Source organism: Emydura macquarii, unplaced genomic scaffold, assembly GCF_026122565.2.
Source record: "Emydura macquarii macquarii isolate MOO-44397 ecotype Brisbane River unplaced genomic scaffold, CSIRO-AGI_Emac_v2 contig_1483, whole genome shotgun sequence".
Taxonomy (NCBI): domain Eukaryota; kingdom Metazoa; phylum Chordata; order Testudines; family Chelidae; genus Emydura; species Emydura macquarii.
The window spans coordinates 12,158,580-12,178,147 of NW_027131620.1; the positions used below are offsets into that span (position 1 = coordinate 12,158,580).

At 39.2% G+C, this 19,568-nt stretch overlaps 1 protein-coding gene across 6 annotated transcripts in view; it reads left to right on the forward strand.

The window, feature by feature from the left end:
- BCAS1 (brain enriched myelin associated protein 1) overlaps positions 1-18,066 on the forward strand; it is a 70,435-nt gene extending 52,369 nt beyond the window's left edge. For 3 of the 6 annotated variants that reach the window (XM_067554206.1, XM_067554208.1, XM_067554209.1), the window contains 3 exons: positions 7,106-7,171; positions 10,831-11,082; positions 17,095-18,066. In XM_067554206.1, coding sequence (XP_067410307.1) covers positions 7,106-7,171; positions 10,831-11,082; positions 17,095-17,169 — 393 coding nt within the window. In that variant the 3' untranslated portion in view covers positions 17,170-18,066. The remainder of the gene's footprint in view (positions 1-7,105; positions 7,172-10,830; positions 11,083-17,094) is intronic. The other 3 variants (XM_067554207.1, XM_067554210.1, XM_067554211.1) reach the window with 2 other exon arrangements.
- Positions 18,067-19,568: the final 1,502 nt, after the last annotated feature.

Sequence of the window (19,568 nt, forward strand, 5' to 3'; positions counted from 1 at the left end):
TGTCACTCAATCAATCATGCAAGTTTCTGTATAAAGGCATGCTTAACTTGTTAGAAAAGCAGCCCTATGAGTCAGCAGCCATGTGCATTAAGCTTCAATTCTGAGGCAACCATGACTTCAAATCATGTCACCCTACCAAAACAAATAAAATAGCACTGGTTAAAAATTTGCATTAAAGATAATGTTTAAAAAAATGGTCAGGTACAGAGTTTAAACGGAAGAGTTCCTGGACATCCAGGCATAACGTACAGATTATCAGAGGGTACAGAGTTTGGTTGGCAGTCAGGGAGTGCAATGAAAGCATAATCTGTGGTATCCTGGATGAGGCGTAATAGGTTTGATGGTTAACAGTACAAGCGATCAGCAATTCGGGAACATCACTTATTGCAGGGGTTACATAGGATGCTCTGTTCCACACCCATCTTAGTCACCATGGCAAAACAAAAAAGGCTCAGTTAAAAAGTACTAGATGTAACACTGCTCTAATCAAAGCAGGAAGTTGGTCTTGGCTCAGCCTCCTCTGTTTTCTGCTTCTTTAAAAGAGGAAGCTGATATTTCATCCTCGTTGTTAAGGAATAAAAACAAGGAACTATCAAGAAGAGAAATTTCCCCTCAATGCTGGAAACAGAATTGTGCTAATTGCGTAATTGGATTCACAGCATTTTGAACAGTTTATTATTGATTTAGCCCATTTTGGTGTATCCAATCATTCCCAAACAGCTCCTGGTTTTCTTTGACTATATTATGTGCCAAATAGTTTGATTTTCAGATTATTGGATACTGGTCATGTGGTTGCCTAAAACACTAGATATTGAGTGGGCATACTATTTGATGTGTGATTGGTCACCTACATTGCATGGTGTTATTTCTGCTCCCTAACTGGATGACTGAAAGTTTTTAAAAACAGAAATGATGAATAACAAACTTTCATACATTTATTTCAACTAATGATCACATGTCGAAATATGCATGAAGTGTTTCGGATTCCCTCGCTGTTGTCTAGAGCTGTGTAATTATAGTTTCATGTCTCTCCACCTCATCCTGCTCCCCTGGCATGGTGCTGCACTCCAAGGGCACATGGAGGGAGAAGTCCCTGTGCTGCAGTTGTGCTTGCTACTGCACAGATGTGTGTGTTGGGAAATCTCTTTGCACAGAACAGCTGGCTACTACGGGGACCTGTGCTAGTCGCTGTTATTTCTACTCAAAGATTGCTCAATTTCATCTCTGTGTCTCCAGAGGAGGGACACTATCAGGTGTCTGACTGAACAATCTGGCCCAGAGTGCTTTCAGATTTTCACCACTGCCTATATGCCTCCAACTTGTGAGGGATGATGAGTTTAATCTTTAGTACCTGCTATCTACAGCTCCATAGCTAAAGCAATTACTTAAAATGTTTAGATCTCTTTTACAGAACTCCCTCTTACAAATAGGAGAAAACCCAAAATGTGCTTCCTGATCCGACACCTAAAGAGTCTTAACATGTAACACTGCGGCAAGGAGGCTACTAGAGCTGTGAAAAACGATTAAAAGAAATACCTTCTGCTGTACAAGATGTGCCACACACTTGACACAGGCCAGCCATTTATCTGACCTTTCCTTAGGAAACACCCATGTTCCCTCATCAAGGGTGGAGCAGGCTATAAATCCTTAAGATAGTATCTTAACAAACATTTAGTCAAGGCCTCGGATACCTAAATGATTATTGCAAAGGGAGTTTGTATCTGGGATGGAATTTTGCAGGGCCTCATGGACAAACCACAAGTTTGGGTGGTGGTTTACGCTCTAGCTTAGTTGTTGTTATAAGCCTTTAGGCAATAGATGAACCATTACAATTATTGACGTTGCTGAAGAAGTAACTCTCAATTTTTAATTATCTGGGTTTTTTTTTCCGTTTGCTTATGGAAGAGGATCCAAAAGGTTCTCACTTTCCCAATTGCTACAGATATAAGAGATGTCATCTACGCTGTGCTTCATTTGACACCTTCAGGTTAATCTGCTGAGTCAGGAAAGTAAAGGGATCCTTCACCTTTATTTCCAGAGGTAGGCGAGCAAGGGGACATGCAATGAAAATGAAAGGCAGTAAAATTAAGAATTATTCAAAGGAAAGACTGCTATGTATATATATGTATGTGTGTGTGTGTATACACACACACACACACACACAATGAATAATTAACCAGTAGAACTCTCTGCTACAAGATATTATCAGGGCCAAGAGTTTAGCATGATTCAAAACCAGATCATATGTTTATATGAACAATGAGAACATCCAAAATTATATGAGACAAAATAACAAAAGAATCAATCTTGAGGCTTAAGAGAAGGATGGTCTTGTATTTAAGGCTCTGGATTAGGATTCAGAATATCTAGGTTCATTTCTGCTCTGCCACCGATTTCTTATGTGAACTTAGATGAGTCAATCTCTCTGTGCCTTGGTTCTCTATCTGTAAAATAGGGAAATATTATCTCCATCTGGTGGGGTGCTGCAAGGTTTGTTCATAAGATGTTCAGATATGATGGTGATGGGGGCCCCTATACAGGCTTAGATATATACAGACTAACCATGGGTTATCTATGATGGGTTATTCCATAATAGGTCTTTACAGAGATTCTAATACCTTCTTCTGTTGGTAAAGTATGTTCCGTGTGGAGGAGAGATTTACCAGCTCCTCTTCCTCCATTAAAAGGGAGCAGGTTGCAGAGAATTATTAATTTTGAAAGAGAAATCAAAGATCCTGGATTCAACCAAGTGCCAGATAAATCTCCCTGCACCCAGGGAAGGAATCTCAGCAAGGGAGGGCAGGCAGTAAGTGGGGCGACCAGATGTCCTGATTTTATAGGGACAGTCCCGATATTCAGGGCTTTTTCTTATATAGGCGCCTATTACCCCCCAATTTTTCACATTCACTATCTGGTCACCCTAGCAGTAAGTATTGTCACTGTAGACTTCCAGGATTATAGGAAACCTGTTGGGAGAAGCTACTTCAAGGATATGGTGAATCAGTACCTGCCGTGCCTCCCTGAGCATGACCTCTTTCCGGTTTCTCTAATCTGCTTTTGGGCAGTGTGGGCCTCCTCATCAGAGTGGAGGTAGCAGTCACTATCTTCCTGGTGGAGTTTTCACCGGGGATGGAGGGTCTTGAGCCTGGAGCTCTTTGACAGGACAAGAACCAATGGCCATCCAAAGATTATTCAAAGTGAACCAGTTATATGCACAAACGGTAAAATTTGTCCTTTTTTCATAGGAGGCAAAAATCTAGTTTTGAGATGATATGAAGCTACAGCAGTTTTAGTGTTGCTTCTACTATATTGGCTGTTGCAGAAGAGGCACAAGAGATAAGTTAGAGCCTTGGGCTATTTGATGCAGATTTATGTAGATCATCTTTGGTTACCTGTGAAGGAAGGTATTTTTTTCATAATTCATAGATTAAAAGTCACCACCTCCACAGAGGAAATGAAACAAGCCATTATTGTGTGTGCCCATTGAGAAATGCTCTGGACCACATGTTCTGTCATCTATGGTCCACAGCATATTAGACAGTGGAAATATTCTTACATCCCCTCAGTGGAGGGTAGAGGATGATCAGGGCTAACCAACGCCTGAGTAGAAGAAAACGTTTTGGACTCCCTGGGTGGGCTGTTCCTCTTCCTACTAGACTAGACTCTTCCTGTCAGATTCCTTCTCTGGATGAAGTCTTGTCTTTCTTCTATTCCTGAGTTCTTGATTATTCTTTAATACAAGAGAGAACAGGCAGAACAACAAACAGCTCTGTGCCACCTGCTGTTCTGCTTTGACTGAGACAGGTTCCCCTGCAATCATATGATTCCAGTCCCAAGGAATCCATTCTCCCTTACTTCACCTGGCATGAGGAGAGTCCGAACAACAGGCAGGGGACAAAGTCAGGGAAAAAGTGGTGCTACTCTACACAAACTGTGCCAAGACCATAATCCTCACTCACAAGTCCATAGTAGTTGGGCTTTTCTGCTAAAATTATTAGCATCGGTACAGCTAATATTCTTGACGTTTAGAATTTAATCATTAGATTTCAGATTTAACAGCACTTATTCTGCAAGAGGCAGCTCACAGTTCACAAAGCTATTTTTTCGAGCCATTTACAGACTCGGTAAGGCAGCACTGCATCCATTCTCTTTTGGAAGGAATTACTTCCAATTGTAAAGGCTAGAAATAGGTTTGTTTTTTTAACACAGTACTGTCACACCGGGTGATTCATAATGTCATATGTAAAAAACAGCTGAAAATGGCTGGCAACTTAAAACTGGACAGTAAGAGACTGCAGTGATGATTGAACCTGGTGATATTCTGAATAAAAGAGCTCTCAGCCATGCTTCTTGCTGTTCCCTTTGCTTCACATTCACTCAACAGACATTCTAGGCTTCAGAGTGATGTTTGGGATTGTGTGTGCTGATTGTGGTGTTGTGTTGTGCTGGAAGAGTAATGTGGATTTGTGCAGGTAGTGGATGAGAGGTGTGTGCAGCCATGAGGGGCTATATGTGTTTGGGGTTATTGTGTTGCTGTATGACTAGTTGTGTTGATTTGTGTTCAGGAGCGGTTGTGCTGGTAGATTTATGTTCGTTTGTGTGCGTGGCCATTGGGCCCCCATCTGTGCTGTCTCCCTCGTACAACCAATGAAATTGTTCTATTGTTCTAGCTGTAGAGAAAGGGTGATATTTGGTTGAGTTACCTCTGATATCACAATGGTCTTGGACTCTTGGCATGGCATAGTTGTACATCAGAGCTGTACACCACATGGGTGTAGCTTGAGAAGTATAAATGTCTGAGAACTTAAACACTGAATAGGAACAGACCACGAAACCCAGTGATGATATTCTGAACAAAAAGAGCTCTCAGCCATGCTGTAGCTGCTTCCATCACTCCACACAGACTCATACATTTTAAGCTTCAGAGAGACGATCTTAAAATCTTGTTATGTAGAATAAACACAATACCACATTCTGGAGCCACCAGAGAAGTGCTGGTAAGACACACCACCAAGTATTGACCCAGTCCACCCTCCGATAACAATATTAAACAAAGAAATATTGCCATTATTTTGCCTGAGCTATAGGCCCACATCTGTAATCAAGCATGGATGCAAAATCCTGTCCTCCCATCCAGGCTTAGTTGAGCAAAACAAGTATGTGTTATATGCCATAAATATCTGCAAATATTATGGAGGAAATTTTTGAACATTATAAAATTTCTCTCCTTTCTCTGACCACAAGTGGAGCTATAAAGCTCAGGTCAATGGAAAAGCTAGGACTGAGTTTGTGTCTACATGAGGGAAATTGACTGGCATACTTAGTCCAGAAAAACTATTCTGCTATAGCTATTCTAGAATAATTCCCCCCTGTGGACGTTATTCTGAAATAAAAAAGTGATTTTATTCCAAGAATTATTACTCTGCTACAGAAACATAATTATTCCAGAATAAAGCCACTTTTTATTTCAGAATAGAGTGCCCACAGAGGGAGCCCTGACTAGCTGCTCCTCGCAGCCCCTCTCTAATTGGCTGCCTCTTTCCTAGCCTCCCTAGTGCTGTAATAATCCTTAGAAGCCAGTGCCCCATCACACTCCTATTGTGGTAAACTTACTTGTTAAAATTCATCTTAAACATATATGAATAAGAGTCACTGAAATAGAAATGCAAAGTTAAATGCATCATACATCATGGACTAGGCCTGTTATATAAAAAAGACCACACAGTGCTTCCTCGCCCCCATTTCTTCAACCTTTCACACAGATAGCAACCATCATGAATATAACCAGGTAACTGATCAACCAAGCCAAGACATGCTCCTAAGAGAATAATGCTTTCCCCAAATTTGGTTATACATAATAAATCACCTTTAAAGTCTTTAGCTTTTGAACAAACTCCTAGTTAATATTGACTTTCAACAGTCAGAGAAAAAAGAAAAGAACCATACACCAAAAGCAGACTTTGCAAAGAGATTGCACTCAGGATTGAGCTGATAATGTTGTATTGCAAGTGATAAATCTACACGCTACAGAAAACCACAAATCCGCTTGGTCTATCTTTAGAGCAAAAGTCACATCCTTTCATTGTTTTCATTGCACTTATGCAATGAAAAATGACATTCAGACTCAGGAACTTTGAAATACTGGGGTTTATTTTATGCTTTAATACTCCATGGCTAAACAACAGAATACCATATTATATTATCTGAAACAGAACCCACTCAGACACTTTGACGTATTTGTATATTGTTTTAGTAATTTTTAAATTATTAATTCTAACCCAAAACCTAACCCAAATTGTAATGAATCCTTTCATCAAATCCATCCATAAAACTAGATAGATAGCTGGATAGCTAGCTAGCTAGACAGACAGACATAGATAAACAAAAAATAAAGGCACATTGGATCATTCTTTTAAAATGTAATTCAGAGTCAAGGATTACTTTGAACAAGCTGCTTGTGCTACAGCCTCAGGATCTACTTTGATTGGTCTGGCCAAGAGCTGAGGTCAAGAAATGTTGTTGCCTAGATGCACACGCTCCTTTGAGAGTTAAGGTATAAAATAGAATAAGTAAGATGGGGAGGAAATGTAGAGCAATGGTGATTATCTGCAAGCCTCAGCAGTTTTTAATTGTCAACCAAAGCTTTAAGCACATATGTAGAAATAAAGTACAAGTACAACCCCTCAAGAGGATAGTCCTATAAGGGGGAGTCATCTCAGATCTGTAAACTAGGAACAATTTCTCTAGTTAATTCTGATGGCAGGGATTATAGCACCATCCATCTCACTTATCATACTGCACAATCATCAACACAGTGAGACACTGTTCATATTGTACAGCCCTCAAAAGGAAAATGGCCTTCCAAAAGACAATAGTTGAAATACCAATGCAAAAATCTACCTTGAAGATACAGACATGGAAGAGCACCCATTTCAATACTGTTTGCAGATAATTTGAGATGTGATGATGTTTTGTTTTGCATTTACGCTGGTAGGAATCATGTTCTTAAATTAAACCTTTGTTTTGTTTGAGTTCTGTGTTAATATTAAATCTATGCTCAAAGCAAGAGTCTGCTTGGAAGTCCTATATTCCTTTGTTATTTTAGTCAGTCAGAAGTGATGAAGGGGCAACCAGTTCAGAAGAGGTAAATGAGCCAGATCCCAGTCACCAAGTAAGTGTTTGGATTTATTCATCTCTTGGTGATGGGTTTCACTGTAGCTTATTTCCCACTTATATATATCCTTGGCTTTTTAGTACAAAAATCACTGATTGTAAAAAGATGATAATCATGTCCAGATCCTCAGATCCATTTAAGTCAATAGAGCTAAGTCAGCTGACACTAGCTAAGGATCTGGCTATATATGTTATATTATGTTTTTCTGTAACTCAGTAGCAAAACTAAAGCTGTGATGAAGTTCTGCCAGGTCCGTTTTCTTTCTTCATTCTCATTTTTATCATCAGGAAAACGTTTTTCTGTTGTGTAAAGTCCACTGATAATTTAAAATAATTGTAGCTGATTATTCCCTTAGAGAGATCACAGAAGACACAGGGTCTAATCCTGCAATCTTTACTCTTATAAGCTAATAATTCTTTACTTACAAAGAAGCTGCTAAATGACTAAAGGTTACAGCCCTGGGCTCATATTCTGTACTTTTTTCTTTCTTTTAATTTTCAGTAGCTACCAATCACTTCCCAAATTTCTAGGAAAAACATGTATGTGTAGGGCCTGATTCTCCTCTCACTAGCACTGATGTAAATTACTGGAGTTTCACTAGTGTAAAACAGTATGAGAGGAGAATCAGTCCATTGTTTTTTATTTTATTTTTTTATCTGTTGTTAACAGGTTATGCTATTGTATAAAACGACCAGGTTAAATTATCTCTTGTAGCTTTTCCTGGAATGCTCTGATTCCATTTCTCTTTTCATTACTGACATGTTGCATGAGAAAGAACTGCATTAAGGGACTGATCCAGCACCGGATGAAGTCAGTGGGCGTCTTTCCATTGACTTCAATATCTTTGGATCAAGCCCTAGTAGAACACGACAGGAAAAATATTATCCTGTTAATCTTTTTTACTACTTTTTTCCGTGGGAGTAAATTAACTCCAAAAGAGGTTATGCAGTTTGTCAGAAGCAGATCAGCCTTTAAAATGAGAAACATTACCATGGTTCATTATTCATAGGTTTCAGTTTGTATTTCCTGATGTCATACCCATCAATATTAAATGTGTCAATTTCCTGCCTTTCAAGATTAGTATGAAATACCTCAAAGAGATTATCTGATTTTTTTTCTGCTTTGTCTGAAAAAATATTACTGATATTGTTTAAGTTTTGTCTGAGTAACATCAAAGGCCAAAATCTGCTTGTTCCACTTATCAGCACAATCTCACTGAAGCCAGTTTGAATCTGGCCTGAAAACTACAATAATTATCAGGAATCCACACAATTGAATAAACATGATAGGGCATATTCTGCCCTAACTTTAGACTCTGTATGATCCCATTGATTTCCTAGGGTGTTAAGCAGATTAGACTCTGTCCTCACATCTTGGAACTTAGGCCTGGTCTACACTTAAAACTTAGGTCCACATAGCCACAGCGCTCAGGTGTGTGAAAGAATCCACACCACTGCACTTTTCCAACTTGTGCTGGGAGAAATCCTGCATTCCTTGTACCCTCAGAAACACCATCTATAAGTTTCAGGTGCCCACCGAACACAGCTCTTCACTACTTCACATGCAATTATTTACTAAATATACAGGTAATGTAGTGTCTCTGTAGATAAATCTGGCAGCTCCTGAATAGCTCCAAGTTTGCCTTAAGAATATTCCCTTTCCTTTGAAACTGTGGCACATAGCTGGCCTCACTATGGTAGTTTGAGCAACAGCACTATACACATTATAAACCCTATTATAGCTCCAAATATGATGTATTGTCTTATGTCCCGAAGCAGAATGAGGAAATTTCAAAGAAATTATATAGGTTTGATTTTCTATAGAGAAATCAATATACAAGCAAGCAATACATAGTCAGACATACTGCCTGCCCATAAGAAAAGGAAAAAGGCTCACAGTTAAAAATAAAGAAAATATTATAACTTAGTCAAGGAATTAAGTGGTTAAATGTTCAAGAGCAGGGGAATTGGCATGGATACAGAACCAAAGGTTCCCTCCTCACCTGTAAGATTTTGATGTGAGCAGTACATGTATAGAAAGGATGTAGAGAAACTGGAAAAGATCCAGAGGCGAGCAACAAAGTTGATCAAAGGGTCTTCAAATACTTGAAAGCCTGCCATAAAAAAGATGGAGAAAAGTTGTTCTTTCATGCCACAGAGGGCAGGACAAGAGACAATGGGTTCAAGCTACAGCATAGCAAATTTAGATTAAATCTCAGGGAAAATCTTCCCAACTGTAAGAACAGTAGGACAATGGAAGACTGCCTAGGGATGTTGTGGAAGTTCCTTCACAGGAGGTTTTCAAAAGGATTGTCATTTATCTTGGATGGTTTAGACACAACAAATCCTGCATCTTGGCAGGGGATTAGACTAAATAACCTTTGCAGTCCCTTCGAATCCTGTGATTCTATGATTAAAAGATGAAAAGGAAAGAGAGACTTTTGTGAAATGGACCCAGTTGTAATAGTGCCAACCCCAGGATTCAAAAATCACAAATCAGGCCCTCCAAAATTATTAGATAAACTCAAAAATCATGAGATATGGGTTTTTTTATTTGCCTTCTGATTTTTGAGTTTTTCGAGATTATACTTTGAAGTTTCTCTGCAACCGTGATCGCTAAAAACTTACTTACTTACTTACATGATCCCAGGAGCTGAAGCTTTAAGAAAAAACACCAGCTACTCTGAGACTCACAATGAAATCAGAAGACTTGGCAACACTGCAATTTGTTAAACCATGGGGCCATGTCCAGGCTGCAAAGCCAAATGTTCAGAGGGCTTAAACATATCTAATTTGTTGGCTCTGTTACCATGATTCTTTTTAACTGAATGAGTAAGTCAGTATAGTTTGACAAGTCTTATATAATGGGAAAAAAAGAAATTCCCATCTGCAAGCAAATGTTTTAGCACAAATGTAACCAGGAATCTACCACCACAGAAATACTGACAGACTCATGCTGTTTTATCTGTCCTTCAGGTCTGAATCTTGATTTGTGAACCTTGACCCTATCCATTTGTTTTCTCAGTTTGAATTCTTATTGGTCTGCTCTGTGATGTTGTTTGTCTTTTAAGGAATTCACAGTGTCTCTTTTTGCAATTCCATGCAGCATTTTCTGTGGCATTGGACTTCCATGGCCAAATCATGGCTTGTTAATCACCTGGTGGAGTATTGTAATTTTATAGAGGGGATATTTTTTCCTCCTCTTTATGTGCCCTGCTACCTGTCTTTATCCCATCTTCCCTTTCACTCTCAAGCGTCTATGGTGACTTTGCAGCTTGGGATGCAGAGACGGTTAGATCTTCGCACTGTGAAAGCATGCATATAACTCTATATATCTATAAATACATCATCTTTTTTTTCTTTTATCTCATGCTGTGGCCTGCTAAAGAAGCTTCACCATAGAAATATATAAAAATAAAGGCTGTGCAGAAAGGGCCTGATCCCCAGTCTTTACTCACATGAGTGATCTCAATCTCATTGGGGCTACTCTCGTAAGTAAAGGCTGCTGGAATCCAGCCCAAGCTCTGTACATTAAAACCTGTTGGAGAGTGGAAATTCCCCCCACAGGTGGCCTTTAATTTTTACTATATTTATGAATCTCCTGCCAAAATGTTTATATTTTCCACTAAAAATAACCCTTGTTTGAAACTGCTTTAGACATCAGGCTCCACAGAGAGGCCAGTCGCCCCAACTGAAAGTGAAGCCATGGGCCAGAAGAGCAAGGAGAGTTCAAAAGACGAAATGTCTACAGCAGAGCTGAGCAAACAGGAAACCAAAGATCAGCAAGACTCCAGAGGACAGCAAACCACGGCCACCGACTCAATCCAGAATGGAGGAGACACTGCAAAGGATAACCCCCTCAAGAGGACAGAGAAGAGACAGTCATTTGGAGGGTTTTTTAAGGGCTTAGTATGTTAATTTAATCTTTGCTTTAAAATCATGATTCAGCTGGTTTAAATGACGATCCTGCAAGCTGCCTTTTGTGGGCAGACCCCATCCCCTGCACCGGTACCCGCTATTAACGTCAATGGGGTGGCACTGGAGTCCACCTGCATGGAGCAGCTTGCAGGGTCAGGGCTTTACAGCAGCACATTTTCAGCCAGAGGCAGGGGGAAATGGGAACACAGTTGCCAATCAACAGTAGAGCAGATGGAAAATAGTTCGGGAACACATGCGTGGATTTTTCTTCACCAGTTTATTTTGTGGCATTTGACACCCCTGAAATTTAGATTTTTGGAATGTTGTAGATTGAAAATCTGAACTCTCATGAGCTTGGGGACTGCCAACACATCTAGTGCTTGTTCAGGGTATACAATGGGTATGGCTCCTTCTGCTTCCCTTCATTCATCCATCTAATGAGACATTGCTGAGCAAAGTTGTTGTAGTTGTGTTGGTGACAGGATATGAGAGAGACAAGGTGGGCAAGGTAATATCTTTTATTGAGTCCCCCAAACAACAACAATGTGGATAAAACCAGACAATCAGTAAGCTCTCAAATGAACTGACACAGAAAAAAATTATAAGACAAAAACACAATAGCACCTGTGGGTGAACACTTTTCACAGAATAATCACTCCATATCTGACCTCTCAGTCCTCATCCTCAAAGGAAACCTGTACAACAGCTTCAAAAGATCCACCTGGGTTTCATGAACTCAATAGAGACCCTGGTTTTATGTCTCATTACAACAATCTGTAACCCACTGAGGGCTTCTCTACACTCGTGCTTATGCCAGCAAAACTTTTGTCATTCAGGGGTGTGATAAAAACGCCGCACTGAGCAACACAAATTTTGCAGTATAAGCGTGAGAGTTCTCCCGCCAACATAGCACTGTCTACACTCACACTTATGCTGGCAAAACTTACGTCGCTCAGCAGGGTGTTTTTTTCACACCTCTGAGTGACATAAGTTTTGCCAGCATAAACTCAAGTGTAGACAAGCCCTAACCCTCCTTTGTCCTATGACTATGGAGGAGTTAATTGCCCACTTCATCGTGAATATTTTCTTGCAACATGTGTTAACTCCCTATGCTTATCAATCTGTCCCACTTTGTATTTAGCTGGAAGACTCTGATGAAATTTCCCAGACCTGAAGAAGAACTCTGGGTAGCTCAAAAGCTTCTCTCTTTCAGCAGCAGAAGTTGGTCCAATAAAAGATACTACCTCACCCACATTGTCTCTCTCATGGTGAGCAAGGCAAAAGTTGGTTCACAGATTAGCTACTTGCCCCTGTTAAGAATCTTTCTCTCTAAACATCCAATGCCATGAACATTGAAGTCGGGCATTTTCCAGTAGCTTTTTATAAATCAAATGGCAGGAAGCAACCTGCTCCTCTCTCCCTACCACAACAAAAAGGCTGACAGCAACATGCTATGGGATCACTCCTGATTTCAGGGCCTCCTCTCAGACTAGCCACATCCTTTGATAGCCCAAATGCAAAATGGATATTACCAAGAATACCCAGTGCTGTGAAGAATGTAAAATGATGAGACTATCTCAGCTGCCACGTATCTGGTTGTGATTATTTAAAACTTCTTTTTCCCCCTGGCTCTGTTCATAAAGTGATTAGGAAAGAAAATAAAACTGAGCCAACCATCACTGCCCAAAAGAGGAAAAAGCAAGTAGAACAGAATTTAAATTGACACTGATTTGAAAACTAGCCCTGTTAGAACATTAGGTTATAAAGTTAAGTCGTTGTTATATGACTCATTTTGTGGCAGATGTTTTTCCACATCATAAGGAGTGTTTGATTTACATGCATTTCACAGAATTGTAATATATCCTACACTGTGCAATTTGCATTACAGAAAATTTGTATATTTGCTGGGGAAGGAGAAGGAAGGAAACTTAACTCTTTATGCATGATCTCTTAAAAATAATGAAGCCACTTACATATATGTTAAATAGCTACGCACAAAAACAGTATGATTAAGAGGCTTTGGGTGAAATACTGGCCTTTTTAGAACCTGAGGGTATTTTGCCATTGAAATCAGCAGAGCCAGGATTTCACCCCTGATGTTCAGAGATGCTAAGCACTAACAGCTTCCACTGACTTCCGTTCATCTGCAGCTACCACTGAAGTCAAGGGGAGATCCTGTTGCTCAGAATCCCCTGGGAGAACAGGACCCTAGTTTATACCTACTGTTTTGTATCTTGTACAAACTGATCCCAGTTATCAGACGTGTTCCTGAGTGCCTGTGCGCTTTCCCACTCACCCAACTCTGTGTGCAAGTCCCCAACATGCACAAATATATAAATCTGTGTGCACGCTGTACGTGACTCACACACATACAATGCGCTCATGTGTCTGAAAACTTAGCTCGTGTTATGTGTACTTGAAACCAATCCCACTATGGCCAACAGTAGTCTCTGAATCTGGGACCTCCTGGTGTAAAACCATGAACTGCTCGCTATCGCTTGATCTAAAGGATCCAGCTGGCAGCTGTAGCAGTTTTGTTAACCTCTTATGTGAACTGGGTGAGGAGAAAAACTCACACTGTCCTCTGGGTTACAAAGTGACAGGACATATATTTTCTAGAGATGACAGAGAATTGCTTTCTTGGTTTGAATTCTGCAGAAATTAAATACTATGGGCCAAATACCAACATCCTTACTCAGTTAGAATTCTCACTGAATTTAATGAGTGAGAAAGGACTTCCATTTTTGTAGACAATTTTTCTTTATTTTTATTGTGTCATTCATATAAGCTGCATCCAGAAACCTTTCATGCAGTTAAATAGCTACAGAGCTAGAATAATTGCAAGGAAATTACGAGGCAAACAAGAAAATAGATTTTTAGATGAGATTCAATGAGGCTGGAGGATGTCTCAAATACAGAAGCGAGAAGGTTCTTGCACCAAGAGAGGTGAGATTGTGTGCAGGGAAAGAGAGGTGGACTCTGCTACAAGCAAGTAGAGTGAAAGGAGAATAGAAAGAGATTCTTTGAGATTTTTCTTTGCTGCTTTGTATTTCCCATGCCTAATATTAATTTGGTCATGCAGTGCATCATTTTCTCTTGCATTCACAGAAGTCTAACATACTCCGGTATCTTTCATGAACAGAGTAACTCACTTTTTTTTTCCTTTTTTTTTTTTTAAGCGTGCAAAGATTTTAGATTTACAAAATTATAGTTGACCGGGCCAGATGGCTATGGTGTTCACCTGGGAAAGACAACCCATTCCTATGGTGGTTACCAGATCTTCCTGGACAGAGGAGGTGGATGTTTTGACCGCTCCAACCAGGAAGAATATTCAGTATTTAAAACAGAAGGGTGCCCCAGATTGAAATATTTGACAGCATATTAACACTCCTTCATATATTTATGACTCAACTTTTTACCCATGCCTAACGAACTCAATCCCTAATCCTTCCAAAAACCAGCACTTTCCAATACAACGATTGTTCTGAGAAACCAAACCAAAATAAGTGGCAAAGTCCACACCACAAATTGTGATAGTTAACCTAAGAGTACTAGACTATACATAAGTCAATCATAGTATCCTCCATTCAAAGTATCAGTCCAGAAACCTGGTAACAGCTTCTCTGTTAAAGTTCTGAGCTCCAGACTGATAAAATGGGGAAGAAGATGTTTTAGCAGAAGTGGAAATTCTCTAGACTTTACTTGGCTTCAGATATAATTGTGCATTTTCATGGGCAAAGCCCACTAGACTTCCCCTGAATTCTGGTCAGCTGTTCTAAAACACTCTGCCCTGGACCCATTGATTCTTCTGGGAAAGGACATAGTGTAAAGATAAATGAATGTGCAGGGATGCACTAGATTAGACAATCCAGATCAGGTATCCTCCCAGCTACAAGGGGACCAGATTATACTATTAGACAAAATTACAACACTAATAGCATGGTTGTGTCAGAGGTCATTACCTACCTGAAGTTCATTGAGAGAAGCAATACAATTCTGTGGCTGTTACATAAGCAAGAGAGGAATTCACAACATAATACAATGCAAAGGAATGTACAGCAGAATGAGAATCAGGAAAATGCACATTTACAAAAGCTGGGGATTAATGGCCTGATTTTCAGAAATACAACAACTCAGAATGAAATAAATGGAAACTGTGGGTACTCCACACATCTGAAAACACTACTGTGAATTAACTGAATCAGGATCTACAGTGTACATTGAGGCAACACTTTTGCTGAATGCACTTTGAATCAGAACTGCCCTTCTACCACCACATTCCTGATCCTGCACTTAGAACTGATACAATCCAAATTCCAGTTTAGCCCTCAAAGGGGTTGCACGGGAGTAACTGCGAGCAGAGAGTTTGAACCAATGGGGGCCATGCACATGTATCTGAAGACAGAACTGGGACTTGCTAATTAAAACAGAGGTAGCAAACATAAACACAAGAGCCTTGAAAATTCTAGTTAATAAGAATCACACGCTAGCCTCCTTTATAGCTTCCAGTTTTGATCAGCAAGCCATTTTGAAAACAGGTGCAGCAAACAGCATGGATGAACTATCGGTGAACATTAATAAATGATGCTGTTTGGCAAATGTGCTAAGTGAGTCAAAATGGGGGTTATCTGAAATGAGTTCACTTCCAGCCTGCAGTATTTATAGGAAATAGGAAATAAGATGCTACTGTTTACCCTGAGTTAATATATTCATGCATTGCACAGACACAATTATGGTTGACAGACTTCAAGCTAACTGACTAATGTTGGGAAATCTTTTAACTGATGTGCAGACTCTTTTGGCTGGATAAATTTGGAATGACTGGTTTGTTTTTTATTGTTGATGTATAGTTATGGTCAGCTACAGATGTTGATGCCATTAAAAAGGAGTGGCTTGTGCTGTCTGCAGAGGATAACCATTTAGAAGCCATCCAGTTCCAGACACAGTGGTCTAAATTCAACCTTGGTGTAAGCGGGTGCAACTCAGTTACAATCAGTGAAGTTGCACCTGACTGCACCAGAGTCATGCTAGAGTGCACAGGATAAAACAGTGCACTCTTTTGCCCATTCTTGTGGTGGTGGTTGGGGTGGAGGGGTGTTATGGTGCAATTTTTTAGAACAAGAAAAATAAAATGGGCAGCAGCCAGCTGGTCATTAACATAGCTGTGCTGATTAATGTCAATGTATCTGCTATTGCTGCTCTAATGGGGGGAGGAAGTCAAGGGCCTGATTCATCATGGGATTGCACTGGCCTAGCACTGGAGTAATGCTGTACTAAATCAGGGCCCTAAAGTGTAAGGCACAGTAAAAATGGCAACTGAAATAACATTCCTCAGATTTGTGGCTCAGAGGACTATCCTGCTTGCTTGCTTGCTTATATATCCTTTCTAAAGGGTTGATTCTTTGTTTTATTATAATAGGTTTATAGATTTGTATTAAAGTATATTTGGCCATAACACAAGGAACCTACAGGCCACGTCCTGTATGTTGAGCTAAGGCAAGTTAGCATGCATATGTTCAGGCCCTTTAAGTGAGGATGTGTTAAAACAAGTTGGTATAGGTAGGGAGGCTACCTAAATTCATGCCCTCTATAAACGTAACAGGTACATCACAAAAAACATGGAAATAACCAGTTAGACCAGAAATAACAGAATAAGTGACCTTTCCGAAAAATGTGAACCCATTTGTTTTCCAACGCGGTAGAAACTCTGTGAGAGAATTGCACATCCATGTGGAGTCTGAAAACATGCTTTGGTTTGTGGTGGTGATGGAGAACTGCACACAATAGGTACAGTCATGGCTTGCAACATTTTGCTCCCATTGGGGTGAGTGGCTCATCCTCTCCTTAATATTACAAACTCATTAGAGGAGGAGAATTGAGGAGAGAAGAAAGATAACATCAGTGGAAATGTCTGTTTGCAAAGTTCTAAAACATAATTGCAGATTTAATTGTTCTTCAGCATTGTTCAACTATTCTTACATGTTTCTATACATTCTTCCTCAGGGGCCAAAACGGATGTCTGATGCTGAGGTGCAAACAGATCCAGTTTCTATTCTACCTGCTGGAAAATCCAAGTAATGAATGCACTTTGCTGCTGAAGAATCAGTCATTCTCTATGATCTCCCTTGCAGAGAAGCGGCCTCATTATTTTCCTTTATATGGCTATCAACAAAAGAGGGCTGTGCTGAAAGCTAAAACAACCATTTGTGTATATTTGAGGTGTATCATTTACAGAATTCGTCCATTAGATGTTAGTAAGTAACTGTAAATGTCATTGAGAAGTAATGTGTAATATTATAATTCAAGAAAGGTCATGTGGGTGATTTTTTAAGTCTGTGGGGGCGAGAGGATGTAAAGTGAGGTCAGAAAGAGGCCGTGAAAAAGATAAATAGCAGAGTAAGTGAACATGGGGGAAGGAATACAATTTTAGGGGCAAAGTAGTGGAGAAAGAATTGTCAGCTACTGAGCTTTAAAGTAGTCATGAAAAAATATTCATATTTTGATAAAATTTATATTTAAAAGTAAATACCAGCCAACGCGATGTAGTTTGCCACTATGCTGTAATTAGCAAGGTTTGCAATATAATAGAATCAATGGTTTTAAGGTTATGCTTCAGATTGGTCTGCACATTATTAATGTAAATTAAAAGGCTAAAATGCAAAGGCTTGAAATGATTTAAAGCACAATTTCTTCCTTGACTTGGTTAGGTGGAATAACAAATAAAAACACTTAAGATATTAATAAAGCACAAGGGGGCGCCAGTATCTCCACTATACTACTAATTTAGAGAGGATGTATCTACAATTTTATGTTGTTGTTTTTCAGATTTAGAAAAATAAAATAGTTGTTTTGTCAGCTACTGTCTCATTCATATCTGTAATTAACCCTAATAAAAACCAACCCTAAGACTGACCAAGATTCTCCCTGCTTCACAAAACTCCTGTAAAAATCAGGGTTAATAAATTTTACAAATAATTTCAGATTTCTGTGGTTTATTCAACCTTAGTACTGACTCAAACAGGGAATTGTGGGACTGACATATTAATGCATAAGCAGCATTTGAATTATAGATTATTAAATCATATATAAATCAATATATACAAACAAATACTTTTCTCTTTTAAAAAAAAATCATTTTCATCTTTAATCTTTAACTAAAGATCCTTATACCAGGACTCAAGTGGTCCCTGTTCCTTGATCATTGATATGGAAATAAGGATAAAGGACACATCCACACCATACTTGGCTGTGGAATAAATATCTGTCATCCTTCCGCAGGGCAACAATAGATTAGATCTGAAAATCAGGTTTCATCTCCGTCCTTTCCAGGTATCATCATTGTAGGCAGATGGATTCTGCAGCATCTGCAGAACTACATTTCTGAGGAGTATTCTGAAAGGAGAGGTGAAGAGCTCTAGCTTTCTCATTAGGATCCTCTGTAGGTAGACAATAATGCTTCTGTGGGCCTCTGCAAACCCATAGTCTTGTAACTGATGATCAAACCTAGCGCCAGTGTTATGTGCTCAGAGATCTACACCTGTCTTTTAATAACAGTAATTACAGCACTTGCTGTTCTTCTTCTAAGCACAATGGGCTTTTAATCTGATGTCATATACAGGGATATAAATCAAGAGTAATTGCCCAAAACCACTGTACGAATCTTGGACCTGATCCACATTTCACTGATTTTACACCTGTGTTATTCCATTAACTGCAATGAGTTAATCCTCATTTACGCTGGTGTAAATGAGAGGAGAATCAGTCCCGTTATATCCAGCTCTGGCAGATTTAAGTTAACTTCCCATTTTCCCACTGTTCCAGTCCACATAGGAAAGTTTAATGTGGCACAAAACCAGCACTAGGTCTAATCTACATTAGAGCATTGTACAGTTTGAACTATAGCAGTACAATCAAAGCAGTACAGCACTGCTAGTGTGGATGCAGTTACATGGGCATAAAGATGCCATATATCACTAAAGCTTTTATGCTCCTTCCTGTATGGGGTATTTATGTGATAGTTACATCTTTATACCAATATAACTGAATCCACAATATAGGTTGTACCAGAAAATACCACACCCCCTAAATTGACTTGTTATAGTGCTAAAAAGTCTGTGTGAAAGTCAGACCTCCTTAGAAGAGAAATTTATCTCTACAGTAGAATTAGGGAAATAGCTGTCACACTGAGCAGACTGAATAATGGATTTTTTGATTCACTGGCATTTCTGGGGAAAACAAATCATTTCAGGTCCTTTTATTATTTATTTATGTATTTATTTATTTACTTATTTTTGGCAAATCAAAAAGGTAAAAAAAAAAGTTTTGGATATTTTTGTTTCAACAGAATCTGAACATTTTATTTCAACGTCAACTTTTATTTTAATCAAATTAAAGGAAATTTTGAAACAAGTCATATTGAAACACTTTTTCAGTTCAAAATAGTCGAGAGTGATTGTGGATGATTTCATGCCACTGAG